The sequence below is a fragment of the Sus scrofa genome, chromosome 14 (genome assembly GCF_054392235.1).
Source record: "Sus scrofa isolate SSC_HxYL_T2T_F1_AM1 chromosome 14, Sscrofa_HxYL_maternal_Yorkshire_Landrace_v2.0, whole genome shotgun sequence".
In the NCBI taxonomy this organism is placed as follows: Eukaryota; Metazoa; Chordata; class Mammalia; order Artiodactyla; family Suidae; genus Sus; species Sus scrofa.
Genome location: NC_139396.1, coordinates 28,785,719 through 28,808,433, shown reverse-complemented (window position 1 = coordinate 28,808,433; position 22,715 = coordinate 28,785,719). Strand labels below are relative to the sequence as shown.

Genomic DNA, 22,715 nt, shown 5'->3' with positions numbered 1-22,715 from the left:
AAAGCCAGGTGAGGGGCAGCAGAGGCAGCCACATCAGGGGTGATGTGACCCAGCATGACTTCTCTGGCAGAGGAGGTGGAGGGTGAAAGTGGTGAATGGGAGTAGGGAGTTTACCTGGCCACGAGTACTGCAGTACTTCAGAGAGGGACCCATTGCCCTCTCTGAAGAGAGACGACAGTGACTGGGGTCAGGGAAAGGAAAGAGAAGAAGGCAAAGAGAACTGAAGGAACCAGTTTCTTGCTGTCTGCCCTAGGATTCTGAAAAGAGGACTGTCCGTGGACCTCTGGGACACTCCCCCCCCCACACAAAGCTCCCCTTCTGGGTAATGGCACACCTAAAGCCCCAGGTGCTAAGCACACATCTCTTTCTAACTCTGTTGCCATTCTTTTTTTTTTTCTCCACCTTCACTGGCTCTTTTTATGTTCCTGTTCTCAAACTTAGTGATGAATCAGCTCTGGTAAGAGAAACCAGAAACTTTTGCTGCAGCACCACCTTGTAGAACATAAAACAAAGGCTTCTAATTACCAGTGCGTTGAATTGTTAGAATGAAAATAAGCAAAGCTTTACTTAAGTCATTCACTGCTTCAGATGCAATAACAGAGGCACTTTTCATCAAACACTGTGAAAAACCAAAGTAATGTATCACAAAAAGAAAAAAAAAATTATTTTCCAGCAACCGAACTTTAAGGCATGGAATATTGCAATCTAACTGATCATAAATTCAAAATAACTGTTAGGAAGAAATTTGGCAAGCTCCAAGAAAACTCATAAAAGTGGTACAGTGACCTCAGGAATAAAATGAACAAATGGAAGGAATAATTTACTAAGGAGATTGAAATTCTTAAAAACACAGAAATTCTGGAGTTGAAGAACTCAGTAAATACAATGAAGAATGCATTAGAAAACATTGAAAGTCGAGCAGGTCAAATGGAAGAGAGAATAAGTGAGCTCCAAGTGTAGGAATGTAGAAATGTTTCAGGTGGAAGAGGAAAGAGAACTAAGATTTTTAAAAAGTGAAGAAACCCCATGAGAACTAGCAGGCTTCAGTAGAAAAGCCAGTGTAAGATTAACAGGTATCCCAGAAGAAGAAGAGAAGAAAGGAGCAGAGCACATTCCGAGAAGTAACAGCTAAGAACTTCCCAAGCCTGGGGAAGGAACTGGAAGCTAGTGGAACACTTTATTGTTTCAGCACAAAAAAGACCTTCTCTAAGACGCATTATATTAAAACGGTCAAAAGTCAGCAAGAAAAAATTTTAAAGGCAGCCAGGGGAAAAAAAGACAATAATCTACAAACGAACCCCCATTAGGCTATCACCAGATTTCTCTGGAGAAACTCTATATACAAGCTAGGAATGGAATGACATATCAAAGTATTGAAAGATAAAAATTGTCAACCAAGAATGCTCTTATCAGTAAAGGTATATTTCAGATATGAAGGAGAAGTAAAGGCTTTTCCAGGTGAACAAAAGCTGAGAAAGACTACACAACTAGACTACAAACCATGTTAAAAGGAGAGATCTTCAAACTGAAGTGAAGAGATGCAGGTACACAAAACTCTGATTAAAGTGTTAAATAGGCGTTCCCTTCGTGGCTCAGCAGAAACAAATCTGACTGGTATCCATGAGGATGCAGGTTCAATCCCTGGCCTTGCTCAGTGGATTAAGGATCCATCGTTGCTGTGAGCTGTGGTGTAGGTCGCAGATGTGGCTCGGATCTGGAATTGCTGTGGCTGTGGTGTAGGCCGGCAGCTATAGCTCCAATTCAACACTTAGCCTGGGAACCTCCATATGCCATGGGTGCGGCCCTAAAGAGACCCCAAAAAAAGTGTTAAATAGAAAATTCACTCTTTTTAAAAATAGTGTATTAAACAATTATAGCGTAAAAGTTAAAAGGAAAGAGCTTTAGGAGTTCCTGCTGTGGTGCAACGGGATCTGTAGCATCTTGGGAGCACTGGGACACAAACAAACAGTAAAACGTTGGTTACCAGAGGAGGGGGTACAGGAGATAAAATTGATTGTGGTTAATGGTACAAACTTATAACAAGTAGTAAATAAATAAGCCATGGAGAGCTAATGCATGGTATAGTGACTATTGACAATAATACTGTTCTATAATGATGAAATGTCATACTGATATTGATTGCTGTATGTATTACAGTCTATAAATGTATCAAAGTGACACACTGTATTCCTTAAATTTGCACAATGTTAAATGTCAGATTTACTCCGTTCAAAAAAAAAGTTGGACAGGTCTTAAATTGTCTGTGGAGTTTGGCCTTTGTTGTCTAGATCAGTCCAGTAGAGAATAGAGTAGATTGGAGTGGGAGAGTCAGGGCAGGAAGATTAATTAGATCTCTGTACCAGCTTAGATCAAGGTGGTGGTGAAAATGGATAAAGATGGGGGAGTGCCTGTTGTGGCTCAGTGGGTTAAGGACTCAACATTGTCTCTATGAGGATCTGGGTCCAATCCCTGGCCTCATTCGGTAGATGAAGGATCTCTGGCATTGCTGTGGCTGCAGCTCCAATTCAGCCCCTAGCCCAGGAACTTCCATATGCTGTGGGTTCGGCCATAAAAAGAAAAAAGATTGTGTGTAGGAAATATTGTAAAAAGAGAATCAAGGACTTCCCTGTTAGCTCAGTGGGTTAAGAATCCCGCATTGTCACTGCTGTGGCTCAGGTCACTACTGTGGTGCAGGTTTGATCCCTGGCCTGGGAACATCTACATGCTGTGGATGTGGCCAAATAAATAAGTAGAGAATCATACTTGGGAACTGAGAGTGCAGGATAAAGGAATGGGGGAGTCGAGAGTTCATATGTTTTTAAAACTTTGTGCTTGGTAGATTTATTTTCATAAAAAGTAAAAGCTCCAGTATTTCAAAACGACCTATAAATTTCAAAGGAGCACCTAGGGAATTATATTTTCAACCTTCACAAATGATATGAAACTACAAAATTAAAAGTTGAGAGTTCACGGAGTTCACATTGTGGCTCGGCAGTAATGAGTCCAACTAGTATCCATGAGGATGCGGGTTCAATTCCTGGCCTCGGTCAGTGGATTAAAGGATCTGGCGTTGCTGTGGCTGTAGTGTAGGTCAGTGGCAACAGCTCCGATTCAACGCCTAGCCTGGGAACTTCCATATGCCATGAGTGTGGCCCTTTAGGAAAAAAGGGATGAAAAAAAGTTGCAAGTTCTTGGAAAACCAGTCAGAAAATATAAAATACATCAGTAGAAATGTATTTCCAATGATGTTTTCATAGGTTGTCAAAGAATGAAATAATTGCACAAAATGCATTGATCCGAGTTACATAAAATATTTTAAAACTTTATTCTTCTTATGTCTCTAGGTGTGTATGCTTGGATTGGCATTAATTTTGTCCTTGGACGATTTGAGCATATTGAAGATGGTAAGCATTATGTTTCCAACGAACATGTCTACCCGGAAATGACGGCTCTTTCGAATTAATGCACAGGACAAAAAGGGAGCTGAGACCTGTGACACAGCCACGTGGGAGGAGCTGCTGTCTCACACAGTTATTTGAGCTTAGCTGGGTTTGCCTAGAAATGCTTGAACCTACCACGAAAGCAAGATGACTCTTCATAAGATCCCACTTCTCCGCCTTTGTTCTGTTCCGACAGATGTGTCTTATCTTTTCCAGATGATGAGGCAGTTGTAGAAGTTAACATCCCTGGTAGTGAAAGCAGCGAAGCCATCCTCCGGAAAAGAACAGCCGGTATTCTCGACATGGGAGGCGTGTCGACCCAGATAGCATACGAAGTCCCCAAAACTGTAAGCTTTGCCTCCTCACAGCAGGTTATTATCTGTACAAATTTCCTTCTGTTTGATTTGGTTTTCATTTAACATGTCTCCATCCATTTTTGTTTTGTTTTCTGAGTCTGAACACATCTTTACTGTGCTTGCTGAGGTACCGCCTTCTCAACCCAGGAGAAAGGAGACAGGAGGAAACCAAGGCAAACCTCCACTAAGCCGTTTGTGTTTGTTCATTGAAGTCAGCTGGTTTGTTTTCTGAACTTACCTAGAATTGCTCTCGGTTATATACATCAAGCCACACTTGGGTTTTGGTTTCTATTTCCAGTCACTTCTTTTCTCAACAGCTAGTGTAAAACTTAATATAATAGCATCAGACTTCTTAAGTTATAATGGGGGGAAAATGCTTTTTTATGTGCGGCTCACGTGACTTTTGACTTTTCTGGAAAGTATAGAGGTTTGTATCCACTGCTTCCACATGTATGAACTCATGGTTTACCCTGTCATTGTGCAACCCCTTCGGTGCTATAGTTTCCCAGTGGGCTGGGCGGCCTTGTATAGGGGTGTCCAGATGCATTCCTGAATTGCTTCTGCTTTATTACTCTTTCCGTTCAGTGGTAGATCAATACCAAACCCTGGTTTCCCACACTATCCTCTAGCGGATTGAGTGGTTAGGAAAGAGTGGAGGGGAGGGGGACAGACATGGGCTGTGTCATCACCCTGTCCTCACTAGTGGGACCTTACACAAGTTGCTTAACTTCAGCTCTCTCCAGGTCTCCTCAGCTGTAAAGATGAATGCAAGTGCATTCATCTTTATTATACGGTTATTATTATAAGGTTAAATAAGGCAGTGAATAGAGCGTATCTAATGCACTGCCAGACACCTCATGTCACCTGGGTAAATGTTATTGATGTACTGATTAAGCTCTTTAGAGAAATGCTTTGCAAATTCAGGCATTAGAATTTGTGTTTCCTACATCCCATCCTGACTTGCCTCTAAGAAACTGTTACACTCTTTGTAAAAGGTCATGTTTTTCCCCTCGAGATAAAGTAAAACATATATATAAAAGCAAGTTTGGAAAAAAATACTGAAAAATCAGGAATAAAACTTTCCCATGAATGTATACATTTTTTAAAATTATTGTTAGCAGTTTGGCTTATTTCTTTTCATTCTTTTTTTCCTATGTATAGTTTTTTTTTAATGTGATTGTTAAAATCTTACTGTTTTTGTGATTCTGTGTCTTTTGTTTAACAACACATAAGCGTGTTCCTCCATAAACTGTTACCATAATTAACAACCCCCACCCCAAGTGTCCTAGGATTATTTTCAAAGCATTGGATTCCATAAGTAGATTTACTCCATCAGAGGATATGAAACTATATTGCTAACTTTCCTTTTCAAAGAGTTGTATCAGTATCACAGATGCACAGCCCATCTGAAATTTCTTAAGTCAGGATTGTTGTATTAAATTAGGAGGGATGCTTAGAAGGACCCTTGGGAAGTGCAGAAGCGGAAATTTTGCCCCTCTTAGATGAGAATCTTCTTAGATCCCTCTTTTTAACAGGAGGTAGTTGTTTTTGAATTGCTTAACATACTAAAGTTGATATCCTTACGTGTGCAGGAAGAAGTAGCTAAGAACCTGTTGGCTGAATTTAACTTGGGATGTGATGTTCACCAAACTGAGCACGTGTACCGCGTCTATGTGGCCACGTTTCTTGGGTTTGGTGGCAATGCCGCTCGACAGAGATATGAAGACAGACTGTTTGCCAGCACAGTTCAAAAGAACAGGTAAAGCACTTCCACTGCTCAGCTATCACTTTGAAACCTGGGTTTTTCCTCATAGAAAATATATCCAGACAAAGCAGGGAGACCTCAGTCAGCAGGAGCACATCGCACCATTAGCTGTTTATGCCCCCTGCCTGCTGAGGCGGGAGAAGAAATTAAAACATACCAGGGTCCTGCCTTCGGACCCCACCCACCAGGCTCCAAAGGAGGATCTCTCTCTCTCTCTCTCTCTCTCTCTCTCTCTCTCTCTCTCTCTCTCTCTCTCTCTCTCTGTCTCTCTCTCTCTCTCTCTCTCTCTCTCTCTCTCTCTCTCTCTCTCTCTCTCACTCAGACCCACAGCTCCCTGATGGATTCGAAGCTTCACTGTCAGGATATTGAAGTGCTTTTGAGCCCCGGGTGATGCTATTCCAGAGAAACTTGGCACCTAGGCCACTCAGGTGACCTGGAGGCCCACAGTAAGTGATGGTAGCTTTGAGTTATGGGATGTCCTGGCGATGTTATGAGGAACCAGCCCAAGTAGTTATTTAGTGGATAAGACCATAGTGGAGGCAGTTAATCAAGAGAAAGAAATGATCTAGAAGTCAGAGTTAGTGGGTTTTTTAAAAAATTTTTTATTTTTAACTTTATGGCTGTACCCAAGGCATATGAAAGTTCATGAGCCAGGGACTGAATTCCAGCAGCAGCTATGACCTACGCCACAACTGTGGCAACACTGGATCCTTTAACCCACTGCACAGGGCGGGGATCATACCCAAAAACCTCTGCAGAGACCCAAGCTGCTGCAGTCAGATTCTTGACCCACTGCACCATGGTGGGAACTCCCAAAGTAGTGGTTTTTAACATTGTTAGCAGTGAGACTTTTAAAAATGAATTTATGAAGAACTCTGGTACAGAAAATATATAAAAAGACTTTATCAGTTTAATTTTATAACTTTTAAGTATATAGCAATTATTTATTTGAGATTAGTACATAAGAACAAAGCCTTTTGCATGAATAAAAAGATCTGAAGTCTGGGATTATATAAAATATATCATTAATTACTATAGTTTGTTTTGTTTTGATTAAATAATTTTGAGGGGAAAATCCTGACAGAGATAAATGATAGTATATTTCCTTGATCAATTTAATCTTTTTTGTTGAAGCATAGTTGATATACTTCAACAGTCTATTTCAGGTGTACAGTATACTGATTCACAATTTTTAAAGGTTTTATTCCATTTATAGTTATTATAAAATATTGGCTAAAATTTAATCTTAATACACCTGTGGAGGCCTGGACCTTAAGAAAGGCCAAGTCAGGGAGTTCCCGTCTTGGCGCAGTGGTTAACCAATCCGACTAGGAACCATGAGGTTGCGGATTCGATCCCTGCCCTTGCTCAGTGGGTTAAGAATCTGCCGTTGCCGTGAGCTGTGGTGTAGGTTGCAGACGCGGCTCGGATCCCGCGTTGCTGTGGCTCTGGCGTAGGCCGGCGGCTATAGCTCCGATTCGACCCCTAGCCTGGGAACCTCCATGTGCCCAGGGAGCGGCCCTAGAAAAGGCAAAAAGACAAAAAAAAAAAGAAAGGCCAAGTCAGAGCCATTCAGTACCTCATTCTCCAAAAACTCACATATGTGAATAGGAAAAGCATTAAAAAATTATTATTTGTCTGCTCCAAACATTAACTGAATAGTGCTAAATTAAGAGATATTAACTAGGAGTTCCCATCGTGGCTCAGCAGAAACGAATCTGACTAGTATTCATGAGGACGCAGGTTCGATCCCTGGCCTCGCTCAGCAAATTAAGGATCTGGTGTTGCCATGAGCTGTGGTGTAGGTTGCAGACGCAGCTCGGATCTGGTGTTAACTGTGGCTGTGACGTAAGCCAGCAGCTACAGCTCCAGTTCAACCCCTAGCCTGGGAACTTCCATATGCCACAAGTACTGCTCTAAAAAGACAAAAGAGAGAGAGAGAGAGAGATTAACTAGTTCCAGTTTCTTTTTAAAAATGGTATGTTAGGAGTTACCTGGTAACTCAGCAGGTTAAGGCTCTGATGTCATCAGGAACTTTCACATGCCACAGGCATGGCCAAGAAAAATGATATATAGCACACTTTGATATAATTATTTTTAATAGTAGTCTTAACATAGAAATATTTTATAAGTGACATTTGAATTAGAATTTTAGAGAAAATATCTTCTGCTACTTTAGTTTTTACTAATTGATTTAAATGTTAAGGAGCTTGTATAATGGACAATGCAATGGTACTTCTTAATATAGATATAGAACAACTAAAAACTGTGTGTTAAAGAATTATTTGACTCATTTTGGGCCTTTATAATAATTATAAATGTTAATCATCACCTTTTACTTGTGTTGTGAATTGAGCCTTGAAATGCATTATTTTTATTACTTAAACATATCATTATTTATGTTATTTATTACAATAACATAATTTTTCTTTTATTTTTATTACAATTTTATTTATTACAATAACATTATTTTTATTACTTAAACATTTTTAATTAATGGCAAAGACCTTTATTTACTTATTTATTTTATCTCTTTTAATTTATTTTTTTTTTTTGCTTTTTAGGGCTGTACCTGCGGCATATAGAAATTACCAGGCTAGGGGTCAAATCAGAGCTGTAGCTGCCGGCCTACATCACAGCCACAGCAACACCAGATCCTTAAACCCACTGAGCGAGGCAAGGAATCCACCTCACTCGCATCCTCATGGATCCTAGTCGGATTCGTTAACCACTGAGCCACAAAGGGAACTCCTACAGACCTTAATTTCTTAATTCAAGTACATTTTGAGTTGCCCTGATCTTAGTAGTAAACAAGTTGTCATTTGAGTTGCAGGTAGAAACTTCACTTAATTTCAGTGCCTGAATGTTGAATCCAGGCACTCTCCTAATCGTTAAAAGCCTTTTAAACCTGTATGATTTCCTGTTATCAAACACTAATATAATTTCAGCTGTTGCAAGCTCTTTTCTGTTTCTCAGTTGCTTAATGGTGAGTACACATAGTAGGATGACAGTTCTGGACATTTCCTTGTGAAATAGTAAGCTTCAGTAAACACAGTTAAGATTTCTGCAGGAATTCTCAGAGCCTGTAGTGCCGTAGAAACTGTTATCTGCTACAGTTGGAATCAATAGTTGGTTAACTTTTAAAAACCAATTAAAACATTTTGTGAATGATAAAAATAGAATCAACCTCAAGCAATTTTTTAATAAAAATTTTTTTTGGCATATTGGCGACTTACAATGCTGTGTTAGTTTCAGGTGTACAGCAAAGTGAATCAGCCATACAAAGCATTTTGTTTTAAGTTATGTGTTCGGTTGCCAGTTTTTTGCCCTGGACTAACTAAAGTCTTTTCTGAGGCTACATCTGTCGTGTCTCAGGCAGGCGCCACACCCACTCATCCTGATGTCATTTTGGCTTTCTTTAAAGAATATCTTGGCCTTAAAGACATCTGTGAAGCAATTTAATACCAATTCCATCTAGATTTTTGTTAATTTTCCCAACATTTTGTATCTTAAAATTTGACAGCATTTTTCTAGCAGTTTGCCTTTATCATGTTTTTCTAAGGCATCTAACCTAGCTTTCACAGGACCTGTGACTTCTTTTCACAGTCACATTTCATTTATATGTAATTAAAATCACAGGCACTAGTGGCAAAAACCGGGCTAGAAACAACACAGTGGGTGGGCATTCAAATGCAGTGAGCAGGAGACTGGGAGGAGCTTACCAACTGTGGACCTTCAGCGACGGTGGGCTCCAGGCTGTGTCACAGAGCACAGAAAGCATCAGGTACTCTGACCAGGTTTCACTGGGCCCTGTTCAGGTGCCTGCTCTCCGCAGGTGTGTATCATGAATCTCCAGGCAGGAGCTCCAGTCTATGTTTGTCTAACTTAATTTTTCCAGAACCCTTTTATGTTCCATAGGGCAGAGTTTGAGAAACACTGACTTGCAACCCCTTTCTTCTTCACACAGTTTTCTGTTGGTCTCATGATGAAGTTTCCCTTTGTCCTCTAGGCTCCTGGGGAAACAGACAGGGCTGACCCCTGACGCTCCATACCTGGACCCCTGCCTGCCCCTGGACATTAAAGATGAAATCCAGCAGAACGGACAGACGCTATACCTACGGGGCACGGGGGACTTCGACCTGTGCCGGGAGACCATCCAGCCTTTCATGAACAAAACAAATGAGACACAGACCTCCCTCAATGGGGTCTACCAGCCCCCGATTCACTTCCAGAACAGTGAATTCTACGGCTTTTCCGAATTCTACTACTGCACTGAGGACGTGCTACGGATGGGGGGCGACTACAATGCTGCTGCGTTTACTAGAGCCGCCAAGGTAACCGCCGGGGAAGCCAGCTTCCCTGCGTGCCCTTGAGATGTGGTGTAGACAGCAGCAGGGGAGGAGCAGGGCAGGGTGGAGGGGGGAAGGCTGTGGTGCAGCCCCTTGGGAACCCCTTTCCCTTGGTTGGGCATGAGAAATAGTCACAACAGAAGCGGAAAGTCCCCTGTGAGCCGAGTTCTGCTCCCACCCCGTGGCCTGCGCTGTGGGCCATCAGCGGCTCCCGGTCTTTTACATGTAATGGTGATTGTGATCTGATGGTTCCTCTCAGGCTCCTCCCCTTGGCTGCCGGGCTCCTCAGCCCTTGTTCCCTACCTTCCTGACACTTTCCTGGGTTCTAAGCCTTGGTGGTCTCATTCTCCCCCGCTTGGCCCTCTGACCTTCGGGTTCTTGGATGGTCTTATCCATGTTCATGGTTTGCTGCTGCCTCTCGGGAGGCGGCTCCACACCTGACCCCCGCCCAGTGCCTGCTGGGTTTCACAGCTCCAGACAAACCCACTTTCGTCCCCATTCTGTTCTGTGTTGTCTCGGTCATGGCAATCCTAACCATCTAGTCCCCCAAACCCAGGAGTTACTTCTCCCTGCCAGTCATCCTCCCTCGCTGAACTCCCCCATCATGCAAGTCATCAGGCACCTTATTCTTTGTCATAAATACTTCCCAGACCCCTGCCCTCCTTCCTTTCTGTCCTTCCCTCACTGTCCTAGTCCTGGCTTTGTCCGTCACCTACTCCATTGCAGGAGCCTCCCAGTGGTCCTCCGGCACCTGGTCTCCTTCCATCATTCTTCCCCCTCTCTACTCCCGAGTGTTCTATCTAAACCCACGTGCAGCCACCTGCTCTCCTGTTTAAAGTCTCCAGCAGCTTCCTCTTGCTTCCAGATGAATTTCAAATAGCCTAGTGTGTCATCCCCTCCCTGTAGCCTCATCTCCCCACCTAGCCCTGTTCAGTCCGGTCCTGTCAGGTGCCTATTCATTCCCCTCCCGTCTGTGCTCCCTCTCATCCTGTCTTCATTCATGGTGTTTCCTCTGCCTGACATGCCCGTTGTCCTCACTCTCTCACCCAGGCTGAGTGCTGTTCTCTGTGTTCCCTTTTGCAGGTTTCACCGCCTCTCTGAGCCTCAGTCCTTGAAACAGAGGTTAGAGTAGTAGCCATGTCAAAGAGTTGTTGTAAGCATTACATTTGGAAAAGGCACCAACACAGTGTTCAGTAAATGTTAGCTCTTAAAATAAACATTACAAATAGGAGTTCCCACTGTGGCACAGTGGGTTAAGAATCCAACCGTAGCCACTCAGGTCACTATGAAGGACAGATTCGAACTGTGGTCCAGTGGCACAGTGGGTTAAAGATTATGGCATTGCCGCAGCCATGGTGTGGGTATCAGCTGCAGCTCAGATTCATTCCCTGGCCCAGGAACTTCCATATGCCATGGATGCAGCCATTTAAAAAAAAAATCAGGAGTTCCTGTCATGGCTCAGCGGTTAACGAACCCAACTAGCATCCATGAAGGCACAGGTTCCATCCCTGGCCTCACTCAGTGGGTTAAGGATCTGGTGTTGCCATGAGCTGTGGTATAGGTTGCAGACATGGCTCAGATCCCATGTTGCTGTGGCTGTGGCGTAGGCTGGCAGCTACAGCTCCACTTCTACCCCTAGCCTGGGAACCTCCATATGCCGCGGGAGTGGCCCTAGAAAAGGCAAAAAGACAAAAAAAAAAAAATCATTACAAACAACTTCAGGAAAATGTAGCACCTCTTTCCCTTCTCTTAAAGATGAAGCCTTTTGTTATCATCTTTGTGTTCCCAGAACCTTGCACCGTGTAGCCACGGACACAGGTATTCAGTCTGAACTAGCCGAAGTATCACTTCACCTTCTAAAAGTTTGTGCCTGTCCCATGCAGTCAGAGAGGGAGAAACTCAGCAGATTTGAAGAGGTTGGTTGTGGGCAGTGAAATTCTCTTTAATGATAACTTTAGCCAAATTTTAAAAGAACAAGTATTGTCTTTGCTCATCAGTAAGTATTCAAGGAGTGTTTGTGTGTCTCGTCCTCATGGGACAGACATAAACTAAGCTCATGTTTCTGAATTGGAAGGATGTGTTTGTTATGAATATGGTAAACACTTGAAAATGAAAAAAATTTAGTCAACCTTTGCTAATGATTTATTTGGGGGTGAAATTTCTTTCAGGATTATTGTGCAACAAAGTGGTCAATCTTGCGGGAACGCTTTGACCGAGGGCTGTACGCCTCTCACGCCGACCTCCACAGGCTCAAGTAAGTCACGGAGCCCAGGGTGTGTGTTAATTCAAAAATGCTAAGGCCTGGAGTTCCTATTATGCAAGGGAAACTAATCTGACTAGTATCCATGAGGATGCAGGTTCGAACCCTGGCCTTGCTCAGGTGGGGAGGAGATCTGGAGTTGGGCATGAGCTTCAGTGTAGGTTGCAGGCGTGGCTCAGATCCCTCATTGCCGTGGCTGTGACCGGCAGCTGCAGCTCTGTAGGCCAGCAGCTGCAGCTCTCATTGGACCCCTAGCCTGGGAACCTCCATATGTCAAGGGTATGGCCCTAAAAAGCTAAAAAAAAAAAAAAAAGTGCATTTGAGTTCCTACTATGGTACAGTGGGTTAGTGATCTGGTTTGTCTCTCTGGAGGTGGCAGGTCAATACTCAGCCTCGAAAGTTTCTTCAGGTAGAGGAAATTAAAAAAAAAAAAAGAAGAAACCACACATTCAGTCTTGACCACACCCTGGTCCCAACCTACCTTTCTATCCTGGTCAGTCCCTACTCCTCCTCTGTCCTGGCTCCTTTCAGATGGGTGGGAAGTACTCGTGCCCAGACATGTCTTAACAGTTTGGGGCTCAGAAGGAGGAGTTTTGCTCTTGCTTCTGCTGGAATTCTCTTACCTGTTGAGGCCCTGCCCAGACGTCACAGTCCAGTCAGAGGCTGTCTCTTCCAAGTCATCCTCTGTCCACTCAGCCAGACTCAGTCCCTCGCTGTATCTCCAGAGCACTCACTCCGTCTCTCTACTAATAGCGTTTTTCATGTTCTGCTTTATTTCATAGTTATCTCTTGCTCTGCAAAAATCCTCTTTCATTGTAAGTCATCAAGCACATTAGCTGTCTTATTATTTATTCTGATATCTTACCGCTTAGCCCAGTGCTTTGCAAAAAGAAAGCCTCTGATAGTTTTTTGTTGTTGTTTTTTTTTTGGATTTTTTTTTTTTTGTCTTTGTGTCTTTTTAGGGTTGCACCTGTGGCATATGGAGATTTCCAGGCTAGGGGTCGAATCGGAGCCACAGCTGCTGGCCTACACCACAGCCACAGCCACACCAACACCGGATCCAAGCCACATCTGCTACTTACATACAGCTCACAGCAATGCTGGATCCTTAACCCACTGAGCAAGGCCAGGGATGGAACCCACATCCTCATGGATACTAGTTGGGTTTGTTAACCACTGAGCCGCAACAGGAACTTCTCTCTGATAAATATTTAGAGTCATAGATTATCAGAGCTGAAACAGACCATCCTACCTTCTCATTTTGTAATTTGAAAACTGAGGTCCAGAGAAGTTGGAACTTGCTCAGTATTTGTGTGTGTGTGTGTCTTTTTGCCTTTTCTAGGGTCGTTCCCATGGCACATGGAGGTTCCCAGGCTAGGGGTCTAATAGGAGCTGTAGCCACCAGCCTACGCCACAGCCACAGCAACGCCAGATCCTTAACCCACTGAGCAAAGCCAGGGATCAAACCCTCAACCTCATGGTTCCTAGTCAGATTCCTTAACCACTGCGCCACAACGGGAACTTCCTTGCTCAGTATTTATTCAGTACTGGATTGAGTAAATAACAGAAGGCCTAGGGGGGAAATAATCTCTTATGGCCACACATTAAATCACTCTGAGACCAAGTTTCATGTGCAAATTGATGTTGACAGATGAATGAATGGTGTGGGACAAGATACGTAAACCAAGCGAATCGGCTCGAGGTGCATATGGTCAGTTTGGCCCTTAGAGTACGGGCCTCATGAAGCCTGTGCAGCCACATAGGTCACAGAGGGTGAGGCTGGCTCTGCTCATGTGTGTTTAGACCAGTGACTCAGTCCTCCTCATGTTTGGGCTGTTTGTAGGTATCAGTGCTTCAAATCCGCCTGGATGTTTGAGGTGTTCCACAGGGGCTTCTCATTTCCTGTCAACTACAGAAGTTTAAAGACAGCCTTGCAAGTTTACGACAAGGAGGTTCAGTGGACGCTCGGAGCAATCCTCTATAGGACCCGCTTCTTACCCTTAAGGTATGACCGGGAGTTTGGTAAGGAGAGCCTAATAGAAGATGCTTCTCTGCATCTGAGGTATCATGGCAGTGGTGTGTGTGGGTGTTCAAGGCATTGTTAGTGCCAGCCGGCCGTGGGCAGAGCAGGAGAGTCAGGGAGCTCTGACTTGGTCTCCCCTACAAGAGCCTCCTCCCTTCCCAACTCAGACAACCCAACTGAAAAATGGGCAGAAGACCTAAACAGACATTTCTCCAATGAAGACATATGGATGGCCAATAGACACATGAAAAAATGCTCAACATCACTAATTATTAGACAGATGGAAATTAAAAATTACAATGAGATACCACCTCACACGGGTCAGAATTTCCATCATTAGTAAGTCTACGTATAACAAATACTGGAGAGGGTGTGGAGAAAGGGGAACCCTCCTGCACTGTTGGTGGGAATGTAAATTGGTACAACCACTATGGAAAACAGCGTGGAGGTTCCTCAGAAAACTCAATGTAGAACTACCATATGACCCAGCAGTCCTATTCCTGGGCCTATATCCCGACAAAACTTTCATTGAAAAAGATGCAAAATCTTGTTTTTAATGCATAATATAAATACATAGGTTATAGAGGAAACCATTGTATTGCAATACATTTATCAAAATATTACAGAAGACAAACTTGAGTTACAGTAATATGTCCTCTCTGTACTTTCTGTAATTTCAATGTAGTGATGCCTGTTGATGATCTTTTGAGGCATCTGCAAAGCACCACAGTGTGATGTGAAGGATCCATGAGTTTCACTAGGAAACACAGTCACGAGTCCCGTTGCTGCTATGACAGGTTTTCGTCTGCATTCACATTCAGTGGAAATAACTGCTTTACAGCCAGAGATGGGTAAAGTGAGGATGGGCCTTTGCCTCCGGTCAGGGTCACAGACCTGGCTGTCAGTTGACGCCCACATAAGAAGCGTGGCTCACTGATAAATAAGGTTTTTTCCCCCTTCTTTTAATTAAGCATCTTCCAGCAGTACGTTTAGCTGGGTTAACTGCCAAAAATGTGAGTAGTGGGTGTAACTGATCACAAACGTGGTTTGATTCCACACTGGCTTCTGTGTGTTAGTGAAACCCTCCCAATTCTTCTAAATTTCTCCGAAATTTATAATTTGTTACCCAAATTATAACGGTGGTAACAGCTACAGATTTATGAATACACTTGGAGGTGTTATCTTGTTCATACTTGCAACTGCCCTCCACTGGGCCACGTCATTCTGCTCTTCACAGATGGGGACCCTGAGGTTACGCTGTCTGCAGAGCTGAGTCCCTGACCAGGCTCCCCCCTGCCCATATCCCCTTACACTGCCTTTCCTGCCTGACTTACTTCTTCGGTCTGTTTTCCTCCCTGCGGGCAGAGACATCCAGCAGGAGACCTTTCGGGCCAGCCACGCGCACTGGCGGGGCTTCTCCTTTGTGTACAATCACTACCTGTTCTCGGGCTGCTTCCTGGTGGTCCTGCTCTCCATCCTGCTCTACCTGCTGCGGCTGCGGCGCATCCACAGGCGGACCCCGCGAGGTGGCTCCGCCGCCACCCTCTGGCTGGAGGAAGGCCTTCCGTCCCAGAAGATCGCTGGCACCGTGTGAGCCACAGTCAGAGCCTCCAGAGACTCTAAAGGAAAAGCCATTTTTGCCTCAGGGTTTCTCCTCAGTCTCATTTTTTTTTTTTTTTCCCTTTCCCTTTTGTTCCTTGAAACAAAACCAAAACCCACTGTTCGTAAACCCTGCTGTTGTAGAAGTGTTGCGTTTGGCCGTTCTGTGTACAGCTTTAAATTGAGGAGTAGGGAAGGGAAAAATCACTTTGTTTTTGCTGCATAGGATAGTAGCTGCCAAAAATTACTAAGATTTTTGGTTTTTCTTTGAGATAGATTTGATTTTAAACAGATGCACTTTGAGGTCGGAGGGAAATAGCAAGGCGGTTTCTGTCAGTAGAAACCGAGGTGGGACCGAGGGCTGGTGCTTTCACAGAACCAAAAAAATGCAGTGACTAAAATGATCCTTCTCTCTAGTTGTCTGTCTTGAAAGCTCTGACCTAGAGATGGTGATAGTTTAATTTATTGTTCAGAGCTATTGCTGTGTGTTTTCTTTGCTGGTTTAAAAAACCAAAAACTGTTTATATCCACAATAGAGAGGAAAAGGTATCAGGAAATAAGTTTTTAAAATTGATGGTAGATACCTGAAAAATGTGAAATAATGACCAGAATGCCATGGAGGGGGCGTGTGAGAGAAATGCGTGTGTGTTTGTGAGAGAGTGTGTGAGTGTGTGTGTGTGTGTGTGAGAGAGAGAGAGAGAGAGAGAAAGTGTAACAGAGAGAGAGAGAGAATGTGTGTGTGTGAAAATTGCTGATGGGAGAGAGTGAGGGAATGTAGTGCTCTCACTTTTAAAAGCACACACTTCAGAATTTCATGTTTCATTTTATTTCAAAAAATCAATCCCCATCGCTGTTACCTTTTCCTGACCTCAGGTAGTTACTTTCTTCATCCCATCTTTCAGCGGCCTTAGAACGCTGTGTTTTTGAGTGAGTTGGAAAATTCATAGTTTCCCTGGTTTTGGTGTTATTAGAACTAGTACTGCCACCTGCCAACAGGCACGTTCGTAATTCTTAGTGGTTCTTTTGTGCTTGTTTAACTGTGGTCCAGTTTCTTCCATCTCCAAGTTGGTATCCACCCCTGCCCCCCGCCTTGTTAATCAGAGATGGTCTCAGCAGTTACATTCAGAGATCCCACTTAGTCTGACTCTGGCTATTGAGGCAATGTTGACAGGACCACTGTAAATCCAGACTAAGAGAAGAATTACAAGAAATCAGCTCACACTTCGAAGAAAACAAATTGAACATTTTAAACAAAAACCTAAAAAGGACAACTGGGGTGGCATATGTGAGATTGGTTGTTTTTCACCTATTTAGTTTAGAAGCTGTGTGTGTGTGCATGTGCGTACGCACACACACATTGTGTGTGTCCGCAGGCTATTTCTTAATAACTCCAGAACCAGATAAATTCGTCTAGTTGGTAGCAAATGTATATTTTGAGAACCATCAGCTACTTAAAAAAAATCACTGTTGAGAAAAAGAATTCAGATTCTGAAGTCCTCATTTAATTTAGGAGGGAAAAATGAATTTTTATCTTGTCCATTAATTACTTAAAAATATGGCATACTGTATATTGATAGAAGATTACAAATTTGTGAAAGAAAAGCAGATCCTCTTATTCTGCTCTTTAAAATGAATATTCTAACAGTGGAAAAATGGTTGGTAGTAAGTTTGCCTCTCAAACATAAAACAGTTGGAGGAGCCGTATGGTGTTGTAGCACCTGCCATGTAGAAAGACTCTTGTGTTCAGAGAGGGTAGAGATGGGTAGCTCTCGAAAAATCCAGCTTCTGAAATGCTGGTCTCCAGCTGTTTAAATCCTTGGTTCCTGGTAAACACTGTTCCTTATCAAGATGGAGCCACCCACGAGCTTGTCCTGGGTACCCAGAGGTAGAGGGAGCTGGCGTGCTTCTCCTTGAGTGCTTACGGGGGGTTCGCCCTGTGGGCTGTGGGAGGCATTAGTGGTGAAGAGGAAGTAAGTTTACATGTTAGCTTTTCTGCCGCCAACCACTTGGAATAGTAAAGCCCTAACCTGCAGGATGGAAATTTTCCAGTGCCTAGAGTATGGGATTTTGCCTTTCAAATCAAGGCAAGGATAAGCTAGCACAGGTACAGATTTTAATGGGGCCTAATTAAGATTTCCTCCCAGAAGTAGCCACTTTTAAAATGAAGGATGCTAATCTGGTCCAGCTCTGTACCATTCGGGAAGTGGAATAGAGACCACACAGGAGAATCCAAGCCTGAGCATCATCTGCAAGGACCTACCTCATTCTCTAAAAGAAGTTCCAGATGAGGTTTCCAGGGCCCAGTGGCCTTGGACTTTGCACAGTTAGGTGCCACGTCCCCCTGCCAAAGAACTCCGGAGCAGGCTTGACAGACTGTTACCCACAGGGGAAATCGAAAAGACCCTTGAGCTGAGAAAGGTGTTCCCATTTTTAAAGGGTCATTAAAGAAAAAAAATGAGGAATATGCAACAGAGACTACATGGGGCCTGTAGAGCCTCAAGTGTTTAAGAGACGTTTGCTGACGCTGCACAAATGGTCCCATTCAAAGATGGATACACAGGTGTTCCCGTTGTGGCTCAGCAAGTCAAGAACCCGACATAGCATCTCTCAGGATGTAGATTCGATCCCTAGCCTTGCTCAGGTTAAGGATCCAGTGTTGCCGTGAGCTGAGGCGTAGGTTGCAAATGCAGCTCAGATTTGGCATGGCTGTGGCTGTGGCGTAGGTCAGCGGCTATAGCTTTGATTTGCCCCCTAGCCTGGAAACCTCCATGTGCCACAGGTGTGGGCACACAGCAGCACCTCCTCCTATAGGAAGACGGCTGCCACCCATGAACACAGAAGGAGGCAAGAGAAGTGGTCAGTCTTCAGTCTCAAAATGCTTGTTTATGCACCCAAATTTCACTTCTTTTATCCTCTAGCTTTTTTTTTTTAGGGCCGCTTCCTGCGGCATATGGAGGTTCCCAGGCTAGGGGTCCAAACGGAGCTGTAGCCGCCAGCCTACGCCAGAGCCACAGCAATGCAGGATCCGAGCTGCATTTGTGACCTACACCATAGCTAATGGCAACGCCGGATCCTTAACCCACTGAGCAAGGCCAGGGATCAAACCTGCAACCTCATGGTTCCCAGTCAGATTCGTTAACCACTGCGCCACGACGGGAACTCCTCCTCTAGCTTCTTTTCCAGAGCGATTTAATAACAAACCAGGTAACATACTCCTCAGCCCCCGCTCCAGTTTGAAATGTGCTATTCTGGAGGGCTCGCTGTCTGCAGTCTCAGGAGGCCTAGGTGGTTTTTCATCGCCCTGCACCGCAGGGGGAGAAGACAGCCAGGACTTTCTCTCCAGGTGCGGGCTAGGATAGCCAGCATGCAGGTGGGGAACTGACCTCAGGAAGCCAAGAATTAACATCAGGTAAGGGCTGGCCAAGAAGATGCTACACTCTGAACACTTAGTGATAGGACTCAAGAGAGATTGGACTGGTGGGAACTTGCTAAAAGCCCCGCAAAGAAAAAACAGTCCATGCTAAGTCTTGGTGAACAGACTACTACAGTGAACGCTTCTGTTGCACCGTCATACCATGTGCTGCTCCTTTGTAAACCTCCAGAGGCTGTTCTCAAAGGTTTTACAGTCTGTTTAAGGACACCACCTTAAAGGTACAAAGAGACTGAGTTGTACCAGTGGGTTTCACACGTTTTCATCCTAAAACTGCTGGCTTTCTCCATCACTCCCCAACCTGGGGGTGAACTGAGAGTCGCTGAGGCTCGGCCTGGCCACCCTGGGGGCTGGAAGGTCCTCATGCTTGCCACCCATTGTCACACTTGCAAGCCCAGGTAGGCCAGCTCTAGATTACCTGCTGTTGAAATTTGAAACTCACTCCTAGTTAGGATACTTTTCCTTCTAAGAAGCATGCAACACTTAGCCAGAAACGCAAAAAGGCATATGTATTTCCCAAGCTTTTAAAAAAATCAGCTTTAGAATTTTGTGTGGTAATGTGCAGTGCAGCAAACCTACCTACAAGTAAATTATTGAGTTATTTATTTCTATTTCAGGGTTTTGTTTTTTTATGACTTTTATTGATTTTCCCTTTCAGTAATGAATGATGTGACCAACCAAGGAGAATTTTTTGTTCTGTTACTAAGAGTATATTTTACAATTAGGAATTATGCAAACGGAGGGGTCATCTTTAAATGTTTTTTATGTTTGTAAGTGGTGTTTTCCATTCAAAGAATAATTATCTTTGGGGGATTATTGTGGTGTCATATCACTTCCAATATTTTCCGTACTCCACACAGATGGGTGTTGAGAATCAATAAAGTGAAAGTTCCTCTGATGGCTCATGGACCCTGGTGTGTGCGTGCCTGCGCAGGTATATGCTCTCCTATGATCTAAAGAGATTTTTCTTAGATGTTTGAATCTTGTTAGAATGCTTGGTTGAACTTGAATGTAAATCAGTAGAACAAATTGTCCGAGTCTGGCCACGTGCGCTTGCTGTATTTGACGTGTGTGTTGTGAAGCTCTGCTGTGTGGGTGGTGGAGGGAGGGGTCCGAACGTCCGGCGGGAGACCAAGTGCTTCGCAGGGAGAAAGACAGACCAAGGTGTAACAGCAAGCCAAATTTACCAACAGTAAAAGCCATTCCAAGACTATTGTATATAAAGTTATCGTCTCAAGGGACCTTTTAAACTGTGTGTGTGTGTACACACACACACACACACAAGAAAAAGAAGTCATTCATCTTTATGTATTTTGTCTTAAAGTCAGGGCTGACCTTATATGGCACCACTGTGCAGTTAGATCTAAGCTTAGTCATGGGCTTATTTCTAGAGAAACATGAATCCCATCACCAGTGTTGCTAACACCTCTTAGCAGCCCCCCCTCTTTTCAGCTGTCTGAGAATATATAAATAGAGGTTTTCCTGCAGGAGGAAGGGCCTGAGCCAGAACCTGAAAATAGATGATAGAGACGGATGGAAAGGGCAGGGGACCAGCTGTCAAAAATAAAAGCAAAGCTGGTTCTGGGCAGGCAGAACGAACTGGGAGAGTGCGAGAGTGTGGAGGGCAGTGAGCACAAGGAGGGGGTGCCCTCGCCACCGCCACCGCCACCGCTGCAGAAGGGAAGGAATGATAATGTGCAAAGAGAACCTGCTTAAACACGAGGCAATGCAATAAATACAGGCCTCTGTGCCTGAGGGTAAATACATTAAACTACATCAAACATCTAAAAACGTCTACATTTTATTCCTCTTGACAGAAGAGAAGTAAATGACTCTGCAAGGGCTGCCTCTGTTGACAGATCTGCAAGGCAGCAGTTCTGGCTTTTTGTTTGTTTTTCATCTGTTTCCTTTTGCCCCCTGAGTCTGGAATGTGCAAGTGGAATTTTTTTTTTTTTTTTTAGATCCTGAAATGCTTATAGTTTGCAAAGAGGAGTTTGCAGCGCTCTCACTGGCCTGGAAAAGGTCAGCAAAGACAGAGGAACGCCCTCTCTCAGAGCCCCGAGGGCAGATGGGGGATTTGCCTGGAGCTGAGCGTCCCTCTGGAGGCAACACTACACCCAGAAAGGTGCCCCCCATCCCCACCTTGTCTGGGAGCCTGATGGCCTCAGCCTGTGATCTGCTGCTCTTAGCAGAGCCGATTGATCTGTCGCATTTTCTTTGCCCTTAGCAAGCTTAGCCCCCGTCCTGCTTTCTGTTAACGTCCATTAAGTTGAGGACTGAGAGACCCGCGGCCCTTGGCCCTCCGTCTCCGCCCATCACTTTTGATCCTGTGTGGCAGGTGGATTGCATCTGGGCTCCAGACTTCACGGCTGCTTAAATGTTTCTGTCAACAGCCCGTTGTGTGCTAGAGACCCAAACCAGAAGGCCCAGGGCGGCCATGAGATTTCCGCCCGGAGAAAACGACTGAACGCTCCTCAGGGAACATGGTGGTGGTGGGCCCCAGACCAGCCACAGAAACTCAACTCCGGGAGGGAAAAGGAGACTCTCCTTCCTGAAAAAAAGAAAAGAGGGCAATGTTGGTCTGTGGCCAGGTCACCGGAGGGCAGAGACGCCTGCCTAATTCCCACATGGGACATACACTGCCTTAGTTCTAGGAAGTCCCCAGGCTGGCCCTTCCTGCTGTTCTCCCAGGTTTATAATTTTGATACAATCTTTTACCCGTTTTTGTCTTCATGATAATCAGAGTTTGGGAAGGATTAATCATCCTCTTCTTGGAGTTCTCATCATGACGCAGTAGTTAACGAATCCAACTAGGAGCCATGAGGTTTTGGGTTCGATCCCTGGCCTTGCTCAGTGGGTTTAGGATCCAACGTTGCCGTGAGCTGTGGTGTAGGTTGCAGATGTGACTTGGATCCCACGTTGCCGTGGCTGTGGTGTAGGCTGGCGGCTACAGCTCCAATTAAACCCCTGACCTGGGAACCTCCAAATGCCATGAGTGCGGCCCTAAAAAGACAAAAAAAGAAAAAAATTATCCTCTTCTTGCCTGTGATTATGTTACCAAAAGTGGGTCTGGCTGCTCGTGGCTCTAAAGCCGATAAGGTGGCAAGTTTGCTTTATTTTGGAGACCAGCTACCGGTGGGGCGGGGTGGGGGGGGGGGGGAAGGACTCCTGTCCCACGGCCAACTCCCCCCACTGACCATCAGTGGGCAAGGCATTTTAAAGGGGAGTTTCAGGGGTGTACAGGGGGAGGGAGGGGGTCTGCATGCAGAAACAGTGCCGTCAGCTCTGACAGGCAGCTTGAAACTGGTCATGTGGTGGTGCGACCAGCATCATCTTGATTGTTGTAGGTCTAGTTTGCCTTCAGTTCCAGGGTCGTTTTGTTCCCATTTCCCTGAGGCCAGTTCTTGGAGTTGTGGCAGCTACGTCATGGCCATAGTCTGGTCCATGTGTAGTTGATTTCTTCCACGTGGTGGGCGTTTCACCCTCTATAAGA

The 22,715-nt window shown here is 44.5% G+C and overlaps 1 protein-coding gene across 30 annotated transcripts in view; it reads left to right on the top strand.

The window, feature by feature from the left end:
• Positions 1-20,120, top strand: part of ENTPD4 (ectonucleoside triphosphate diphosphohydrolase 4) — a 38,907-nt gene extending 18,787 nt beyond the window's left edge. For 8 of the 30 annotated variants that reach the window (XM_084997655.1, XM_084997648.1, XM_084997654.1 and 5 more), the window contains 7 exons: positions 3,345-3,404; positions 3,657-3,811; positions 5,389-5,555; positions 9,571-9,895; positions 12,079-12,164; positions 14,014-14,175; positions 15,559-20,120. In XM_084997655.1, the coding sequence (XP_084853781.1) occupies positions 3,345-3,404; positions 3,657-3,811; positions 5,389-5,555; positions 9,571-9,895; positions 12,079-12,164; positions 14,014-14,175; positions 15,559-15,787 (1,184 nt within the window). In that variant the 3' untranslated portion in view covers positions 15,788-20,120. Of the gene's footprint in view, positions 1-3,344; positions 3,405-3,656; positions 3,812-3,893; positions 5,556-9,570; positions 9,896-12,078; positions 12,165-14,013; positions 14,176-15,558 lie in introns of those variants that run through there. The other 22 variants (XR_014828337.1, XR_014828324.1, XR_014828335.1 and 19 more) reach the window with 7 other exon arrangements.
• Positions 20,121-22,715: the final 2,595 nt, after the last annotated feature.